This window comes from Miniopterus schreibersii (genome assembly GCF_964146895.1).
Source record: "Miniopterus schreibersii genome assembly, chromosome: 13".
NCBI lineage: Eukaryota > Metazoa > Chordata > Mammalia > Chiroptera > Miniopteridae > Miniopterus > Miniopterus schreibersii.
Window position 1 is genome coordinate 7,594,443 of NC_138113.1, and position 9,700 is coordinate 7,604,142.

Consider the following 9,700-nt stretch of genomic DNA (forward strand, 5'->3'; position numbering starts at 1 on the left):
CTACTATACCCAAAATATTACCAGGTCCAGTTGACCTGTATTTACATATCTACTATACCCCAAAATTATTAAATACAAAAATTATTAATGAACTATTTTACATGTTTTTTCATCTAAGTCTTCAGATTCCAGTATTTATTTTATAGTTACAGTACATCTCAATTTGGATGCTAAATTTGCATTGAAAATAGTCTGTATTTAGATTTCATTAACTTTCCAGTAGGAAAAAGCAGATTCACAAACCCAAGTTGTTTCCAACATATATAAAACTTGCCTAATAATCAAATCTAGTATTATTTTTTATTTTGTTTTTGGTGCTCCATGTCAGTATTTGTTCATTTCCTTTGCCCAGGCTGTATTGAGATATAATTGATATATGACATTGTATAAGTTTAAGGTGGTACAATGTGTTGATTTGATGCACTTACATATTGCGGAATGATCACCACCATAGCTAACATCTCCATCACACCACAAAATTACCATTTCTTTTTTGTGGTGAGAACATTTAAGATATACTTTCTTAGCAACTTTCAAGCATATAACACAATATTATTAACCACAATCACCACGCTGTACATTAGATCCTCAGAACGTATTCATCTTATAACTGGAAGTTTATACTCTTTGACTAAACATTTCCCCATTTCCCCCACCCTGAATACCAGTTTTTAAATCTAATTTTAAATTAATTAAAATGAGACATTAAAAACTTAGTTCTTCAGTGGCACCAGCAACATTTCAAGTGCTCAGCAGCCATCTGCTGCTGGTTACTGGATGGGACAGTGCAGTTTTAGAGCCATCAGGAGCTGCCCAATTGCCCCCTGCCTACTCCCCTGGGCTGGACAGATAGGGAGTCTGATTAGAGTTCAATGCCCACATTCTGGAGTTTAACAGTCTAGCTATGGTGGTGTTTCTGTGAGCCCAGTCTTCTCTGTCTTAGGCCTGGGTCACACTGGGTCATACCTCAGCAGGTGAGGGATGTTTTACCTGCTGTTGCTCATAACTGGGGACCCTGGAAAGCAGCTCAATTGCTTAATTATGTAACTCATGGCTGAATGGGCCCCAAACTAAGCAGGTGGGACTATGTTGGGTTTTCCATGAGAAACAGTATGGCTCATTCTAGAAGAGCCTGTCCCTTTTCACAACTCATTGCAAGTGAGATGGAGGTTGACAATTTTCCTAGAGACTTTAAGCTACTCACTCCTTAAATTAGAAAAATATTAAAAATCAAATGGCTGTTGGGAATGGCTCTCAGTAAATGCTTATTGGTAAATGAATTATTACTTCTAAGTATACCAGAATATCCAATAATGGCTTTCTTAACTGTGAAAAAAGAGCAGATGATTTTTGTGGTTGAAGTTGTTTTACATTTCTGTACATTATAATTAGGGGACAATGAAGTCCATTGTTATCTAAACTACCAAGGTTCCGTAGTCTTTATCTCTTCCTTCTAATCTCTTTTATAAGTTACTATTTAACTACGAATTTATTTTTTTTTAAAGAGCATAGGAAAAGAGTTATGTGTGTATAAGTATATATGTGAAGAATTTCTAAATAATTTTGTAAAACATCCTCTAGGGTTTTACATTCCATGAACGATCTCAAAGTAAAAATAGTCATAACGTGCTTGCTTTTAGGTTAGATAAGGTGTTTTAGAATCATATGTATATACTTTTTTTTTTTTTTTTTAAGGGAAAAAACCCAACCAAACCAGCCTGTAAAGATTGTCACAAGGTGGCGCTAAAATCTAATGAACATTCCAGTCTGGTCTTCTCTGGGAGGAGTTGGGGGGTGATTTATAGATCTATAGGAGACACTGGACAAAATAAAGATGAAATAAATTAAGCTGAAGATTGGAGATAGATTAACACCCTTCTTTTGTCTCAAAGATAATTTCCCTCTCTCACTGGTGTAGGTGTCTGTCATACAATGAATCTATGTTAATAAAGTTAATTATTAAAATGATTTGTTCTCATAGGCAATCAGTTTTATCCTTGCTTTCCAGTGGGGGTGTACTGGGAAGGGAGGAGACCAGCACATCACCTAGTTTGGAAAAGTTTATCCTGTGAGTGGAGCAATCTTTGAAGTAACCAGTCTCCACAGAGCTTACATTGGACGAAAGTATCCTGGACCAAAAAAATGAAAACCACGAAAAGAACTTGTTACAGAACACGGATTTTTCTATTTGTTTACTTTGGTATATTTACCAACTGAATATTTTTATGGATTATTTTGATATTGGGATTCAAGCTTAGAACACCTCAGATAATATGTCTGAGAACCAGAAAATGAGTGAATTAAACCCTTCTTCCTGATTCTTTGTATTTCAGTTTTTTGTTTTTTTTAAATACATGATACAAACTTTTAATTGTTTGATTTCTTAAAATATTTCAAGCTTAAGAATATCGCCAAGATTTCCAGCCTATGTTAAGACCAAGGAAAGCAGTATTAATAATACAGCTATAAAAGGTTTTGACTAAAAAAAGAAAAATTCAGATAAGAGTTTTCTAATAGGCCAACTTAAAAAAAAAAAAAAAGAGAGAATGAAAAAGAAAAAACTTCCAGACTGGAGCCCTAATGAAACTGAGGGTCTTCATGAATTTTGATTACATTTAGCTTTAAATTCTAGCTCTAGAAATCATCTCTTTCTATACCCTTCAGAGACCTAGCCTGTCCCCTGGATAATCAGCAACGCCCCAGGCAGCAGAAGACAGTAGCTGGACAGAATGGTCACAGGTCTGGACCTCTGGCAGGCTAAAGACAACATCTTGCCCTAAGTTATGTTTCAGCTCCAGAACCCTCAGCTGGAAAGATTCCCTGGCTAGTTTCCCATGAAACCAGACAGAGGGACGCTGGAATGGATCTCAGAACTGTCCTCAAAACCTGAATAAATGATTTATCACCCTTACCTCACCTCTAACCAATCAGCTCCCAGCACGACCCTGAACCCCGTAACCCACAGTGTCTTATGGTTTTGCCCTCTGTAATCTGTAACCTACATGCCATCAGGGATCGGGATTTTTTTTTTATTTTTTTATTTTTTTAGCATTAGCTTCTCATTCTCCTGGGTAGTGCCATTCATAATAAAATAGCCAATCTTTCTTAATTGCAATTTTCGGTGTTTGGCTCTGCTAGTGCCGGGTGGATGAACTCTTTCTGTTCGATAACACTAAACCAATGATCAAAATAACTTACTTTCTCCCATGGGATCCCACTGTGGAAAAATTATTTACTTGTTGTCAGTTCAGTTCCTTAGAGCTGAGAAACAAAAGCAAAACAAAACAAAGCAGCTGGGCATTGTGTGCAGCTAATCCACTGTGAAGGAAGCACTTTGGTCCTTTGAATGAGCTGTTCTCTATAGGATGGGCTCTAGGGGTCCGCTGCATAATGTCTTATTTGACCTGGTTTTCTATCTGTGGTATCCATATAGGGACCTGGATTCTTAACTTCTGAATCATAGGTGAAAACATCAGGGCTCAGTTACAGCTGGCTGCATGGGTTTGGTTGGATGGTTGTTAAAGTGGAGTCTGGAGTTTGAGGTAGGAGATCCCAGAAAGTTCCAACTGAGTTCCTGAACATTTAGGTGAACTCTCTGGTCATTTACAGATTCTTGCATAGTGTCAGGCATTGTGCTAGATCTTCAAGATGCTGAGATAAGACAGAATCCTGGCTCTCCAACAGCTTCCAGTCTTAGGTAGGGAGGTGATGTTGTGGGTCTCTCCTTTGTTGAAAAACCCCCTGCCTCTCCAATTGATATAGCCCAGCCTGCTCAGCTGTGCTCTAGCCCTCCACCTAGGCCCCAACTTTCTCCATCAAGTGCAGCCACACTAAGCTCGCCCCTGTTCCTAGAGTTTGTCCTACTATTTTACACCTCCTTGCTTTTTGTTCATGCTGTTCCTCCTTCTAGGGAGGCCACCCTGCTTCCCCTCCCCCTTCTTACCTCTTCTGTCCTTTGAAATCCCTTGACTTAGCCCTTCCAGATCAGACGTAGGTGCCATCTCCTGCAGGACCTGTGAGATGGATGAGTTAAGTCTCAGTGTGTGACAGGAGACTCGGGACCTAGCATCCCACCAGACACTAATTTGCTGTGTCCCCACCTTGAAGTTTCTTCCTCCAGCCTCTTCTTGCCCCATGGAGTGCGGGGTGGTTAAATTTTATTGTCCTAGCTACTTCAGAAGACCAGAATCCGAATTAATCGTGCAAACCAGGGCCCCGGTTGCCTTTTTTTCTGTTTCGTAACTTCCTCCAAGTGGACATGAAGTTCTGCAACCAGCTTCACCCTTCCCTCTTCACTGTTCCTCCTTCCCCTAATTTTCGTCTAGAGACTCGGGCTGGGGGCCAGGCAGGCGGTAGGGCTTGGAGAAGCCTGGAGGCCTTGCTCTGGTTCACCAGCTCACAGTGGCCTCCGCAATCGCAGGGTCTAAGCCTAGGGCTGCCCCAGGGAGTAGGGGGCCCTAGACCTGGGAGGGGCCGCTATTAAAAGAAACAAACAGACCTTGCTTGGAAACAAACCTGTGTGTGTTTGTGTGTGTGTTTATTTAAACACAAAACCATGTTAAAGGTGCCGGCCTCTCCCACCCCAGGTCCGGCCACCCGCTGGGAGTTTGCAAGGAAGCGGGGCATTCTGAGTAGGAGGGAGTCGCCAGCGCCCCACAAAGTGCGGCCCCTCTCGGCCCCGCTCGCCCGGGCCCCGCGGACTCACGGCAGCGGGCCCCGGGGCCCCCGCGCGGCGCGCAGAAGCTCCGGAGGAGGGAACCCTGGCGCCCCCCGCGCCCCGCAGCGCCGGCCGCGCGCAGACGCCCTGGTCACCGCCTCTCCCAGCCCGGCGGCTTGGGCCGTCAATCAAGTTCGCCCGGCCCCGCCTCTGGGCTGCAGCAAACGGCCAATGAGCGCCGAGCTCTGCAGCGATGAGCTCAGCCGGCTCGCTCCCCATTGGGCGGCTATATTAAGAAAGTGGCCGAACTCTTTAAATAGCGGGCGCTAGGGCCGCAGCCAGCGTCTGCCGCCGCAGTCTGGCCGGAGTCGTGCGCTCCCTTGCGCTCTCGGCGCGTCCTGGAGAGGCCCGGGAGCGAGCTAGACCGCGGCCGCCGCTAGATACCGTTTGCGCACAAAGGCGCCGACTCCGGGGACGGGGCGAGAGGAGCGGCCGCCGCCGGGAGCTGCGCGGAGACTGCCAGGGCGCCCTATGCCCCCGCGCCCACACCACCCCCGCCGCGGCAGCCCGAGCGCACCGAGCGGACGCGCCACCGCGGGGCCTGGGTGCAGCTAGCGACCTTTGCCCGCAGCGCGCGGCCCGTGGGGAGCGGTGAGCGGCGAGCGGGACGGCGGCGAGGCGTTCGCGGGCCCCCTCCTGCTGCCCGGGCCCGGCCCGCTCATGGCGGCCATCCGCAAGAAGCTGGTGGTGGTGGGCGACGGCGCGTGCGGCAAGACGTGCCTGCTGATCGTGTTCAGTAAGGACGAGTTCCCCGAGGTGTACGTGCCCACGGTCTTCGAGAACTATGTGGCCGACATCGAGGTGGACGGCAAGCAGGTGGAGCTGGCGCTGTGGGACACGGCGGGTCAGGAGGACTACGACCGCCTGCGGCCGCTCTCCTACCCGGACACCGACGTGATTCTCATGTGCTTCTCGGTGGACAGCCCGGATTCCCTGGAGAACATCCCCGAGAAGTGGGTGCCCGAGGTGAAGCACTTCTGCCCCAACGTGCCCATCATCCTGGTGGCCAACAAGAAAGACCTGCGCAGTGACGAGCACGTCCGCACGGAGCTGGCCCGCATGAAGCAGGAGCCCGTGCGCACGGATGACGGCCGTGCCATGGCCATGCGCATCCAAGCCTACGACTACCTCGAGTGCTCGGCCAAGACCAAGGAGGGCGTGCGCGAGGTCTTCGAGACGGCCACGCGCGCCGCCTTGCAGAAGCGCTACGGTTCCCAGAACGGCTGCATCAACTGCTGCAAGGTGCTATGAGAGCCGCCCCCTCCCGCCCGCCTGCCTCTGCCGGCTTGGCCCGCCTCCCGGGCCCGCTCCCCCGAGGACCCCACCGGACTGCCTGGCGTCTGCCTTCCCGCCCGGCAGCCGTAGCCTGGCGGCTGTGGCTCTGGCGCCGGGATTGGGAGGCACCGGGCGCCCCCTTTCCAGTGTCTGTGTGCGTCCGGCTGAGTTGCACAGGCCCAGGAGCCCCGCTGAGTGCCAAGGGGCCCCTGAGCACCCTTTTCTGAAGAACCAAGCCTCTTCAGAGTGTGTGGCTGTGTGTTCCGACTCCCCCTACCCCGCCTCCCGCCCCCCGCCCCCGTCTCACCCCACCCCCGCCTCGGGTCCCGGGAGAGGAGCTTGGCGCCCGGGTGCTGCCGCGCCCCATCGAGTGTTCGCCCGTAACCAGCGAGCGCCTGCTATCTCTTGTCTGTAACATAGACCACGGGAACTGCGGGAGGGGAGGGCTGGGGAGGGTGGGGTGTTATATAAATATAGATATAATTTTATTTTCGGAGGTAGGATGGTGTTATTTAATGGTGGTGGTGGGTGGAGTGACAGGGCGCTAGAACAGCTCTGGGTCGGGCGCCCATCCAAGCATGGACAGGACTTGGTCGCCTTTGCAACCCCTGGGGAAGACATTCGCAACTGACTTGGGGCTGAGAGGACACGTCTCCCAGATTCACGCCTCCTGCGCGCCAGCCTCCAGCGACCCCCTCGCCGGCCGTGGGCAGGAGGGAGAGTGTGCTGCGGGTTGTTTTTGCCATAAGCGAACTTTGTGCCTGTCCTACAAGTGAAAATTGTTCAGTCCAAGAAACTGATGTTATTTGATTTATTTAAAGGCTTAAAACTTGTTGGGTTTTTTTGGAAAGAATTCTTTGCACAATTGTTTCATTGTTTGACACTTAATGCACTTGTCATTTGCATAAGACAGTAGCATTCTGACCACACTTGTACGCTGTAACCTCATCTACTTCTGATGTTTTAAAGAAAAATGATTACTTTTAAAATACGAGAGAAAAAAGAAACCACTAATTTTTTGTTTTGTTCTTGAAAAAAGTGGCAACACCGTTTTTTCAGTTTTATTTGTGCAGGTATGCGCACTATTTTGATAAAGGGCAGTAACAAGTATTGGGGCCTATTTAAACCCCCCTCTTTTTTTCACAAGGCAGTCTCTAAAGCTATGTGAAATTTTCTCTGCATCTCTGTACAGAGAATGAACCTGTCCCTAGCCTCCTTCCCCCCCTCCCTCCCCGTCCTCCCCCAGTGGTACTTCTACTAAATTGTTGTCTTGTTTTTTATTTTTAAGATAAACTGACAAATGACAAAGTGGTGAGCTTATGATGTTTACATAAAAGTTCTATAAGCTGTGTATACAGTTTTTTATGTAAAATATTAAAAATTATGATAACATTTATAAAATGGCTCCTGTGGTTTATTTTTTTCCTTTCTATTGAATTTATTGGGGTGACACTGGTTAACAAAATTATACAGGTTTCAGGTGCAGAATTCTGCAACACATCAGTACACTGTAGTGTATGTTCACCACCCCAAGTCAAGTCTCCTGTCACTACCCCTCCTGTACTTCCCCCCCACAATCACCACACTTTCGTCTGTGTCCATGAGTTCTCTCTTTTCTTTTTCGCTCGATCTCTCCACCCAGCCCCCACTTTTGTGGTTTAATAGTATGTAAAAATAACTTAGTAAATTTAGCGCAAGAGAAGAATTCTGCTAGGCAGGTCTTTTCTTCCCATCAACTCCATTTCCGTGGTAGTATTTGTACTGAGAATGAAATTCCTCTGGGGATGCGTGGGGGCTGGGTAGCCATGGGAGACCAGGTTGCTCTAGTGCCAGTACCAGAGGAAGACAAATGAGTTACCCAGGAGCTCAGAGTCGAAACTTCCAACCTAATGGGTACTGTCTGTAAGTCTTAAAAACACTGTCTCAGATGGGGGCCTTCACTCTCTAGTCCTTGAAGCAAAGCTGTCATTTGTGCATTTTAAATTTAGGTAACATTTCACCGGCTAATCACTAGTGTGGGGCCAGGCCCTCTGTGTAGAAGGCTGGTTACTGGGTTTCCTGCAGCTCCTCAAGGGATTACACTGTACCCCATGAGACTGTAGCTTCTTACTTTGGGCCTGGAGCCCCTGGGTAGAGCCCAGATCAGGAGCTGACTTCTATCATTGAGCTTTCATCTGAATGTGTGCCTATAGGGAACCTGGAATGCTTTATTCCAAGTCCTGAGAATGGCCACGTTATGAACAGAATGTTGGAGGTTTGGGCGGGGGAGGCTGCTATTTAAAGTTGGAGCAGCCACATTTTAAGATTTAATCCTGATGAGCTCTAATTTCAGACACTTAGCTGGCTGCAAGGGGTCTCAGAACCAGACAAGCAGATTTATACTTGGAGACCACATGAAAATCTTGTACAGGCTTGATGGTGCAGACCTGCCAACTCTCAGCAGCTTAGTTTGATAGTGCCAACCTCTCCCAACTTCCTAAGAAGTGTGGTTTTTTTGTTTTAGGAATCAGCACTTTCTGGGTTTCTAGCACTTAGTGGCTCCCCCTCCTCCCCTCTCCCCACCGCCTGGGCAGAGACAGACAAGATCCATTTTGAAGTTTGCTTTAAAGCTTGAGGCTTCTGTTTCCCTGGCTTTGCCCAGACATCCAGAGCTTTTGTTGAGAGGCAAACCTGGTTGCTGGCGACCTTTCACCCACTTAAACATGGAAGGGGGGGGACCCCAGAGGGACACCATGGACGCCGGGCCTCCTGTGCAGCCAGGCCCATTGCCCAACAGAGGGGAATTGTCTGGGCTTCCCCAGGTGCAGAGCAGGGAGGGCCCCACTCACCTTCCATCTCCCAGCCTATATTTTTTCCTTCGTTTTAAAGACAAAACTTCCCATTGAAAAACAAAATGTTGACTTGTAGGTTTTACAGCTAGCAAATCCTTTCGTACCAGGGAGTGCAGGACTCAGGAGAAGAGCTCAGGCTTGGGCTCAATGCCCAGGACTCAGCTTTGCAATCAGCCAAGAGCCTGGAGACCCAGCTCCCTGAAAGGGCCTTTGCTGGGTTTCCTGCCTGCTCAAAGGTGCCTGGTACCTATAGCTGCCTGTTTTGTTCTTTTTATATTTTGGGAAGACAACCACTCAGATGACGCACGGTGGCCGGAGTTGTGCTTGTTTTAAAATGCATGGCATTTAATAATCCTGCCGGAACGCACTCTTCTTGCCGCATTAGGATCCAACTGGAAAACATAAAGACGAATTGCTGTAGGCTGGAAAATCAATTAGGAAAGAGAGGTAAAACATCTGGTGTTACTCTTAGGATATGAAAAATCATTTTGCACATTTTAAATAAATGTGCTGATTTCATTCAATTGCCTGTTGAGCTGTTTCATGGAGAATAGTGGGGACTGTCATTGATCCTGGGCATTTTATAGCAAGGGGCACTGGCTTGGGTTCTCATTTAATCTTAATTTTAAATCAATCTGGGTTGTATTTCTAAGGCCGCCTTTTACATGCGGTTCAGTGTACTTAAAATGGTGGTTTTCAAACTTAAGCGTGCATCAGGATTACATGGAGGGCTTAAACACAGACGGCCGTGCCTGGCCTCCCCAGTTTCTGATCTGGTAGGTCTGGGATGGGGCCTGAAAATTTGAATTTCTAACAAGGTCCTAAGTGATGCTGATGCCGCTGGTCTGGGGACCACACTTTGAGAAACATTGGCTTA

The 9,700-nt window shown here is 47.7% G+C and overlaps 1 protein-coding gene across 1 annotated transcript; it reads left to right on the forward strand.

The window, feature by feature from the left end:
• The first annotated feature begins 4,980 nt into the window (after nt 1-4,980).
• Nucleotides 4,981-7,385, forward strand: RHOB (ras homolog family member B). The gene has a single exon (XM_081156810.1). It carries the CDS (start codon nt 5,378-5,380, stop codon nt 5,966-5,968), a length of 591 nt encoding a protein of 196 aa, XP_081012936.1. The 5' UTR covers nt 4,981-5,377; the 3' UTR covers nt 5,969-7,385.
• Nucleotides 7,386-9,700: the final 2,315 nt, after the last annotated feature.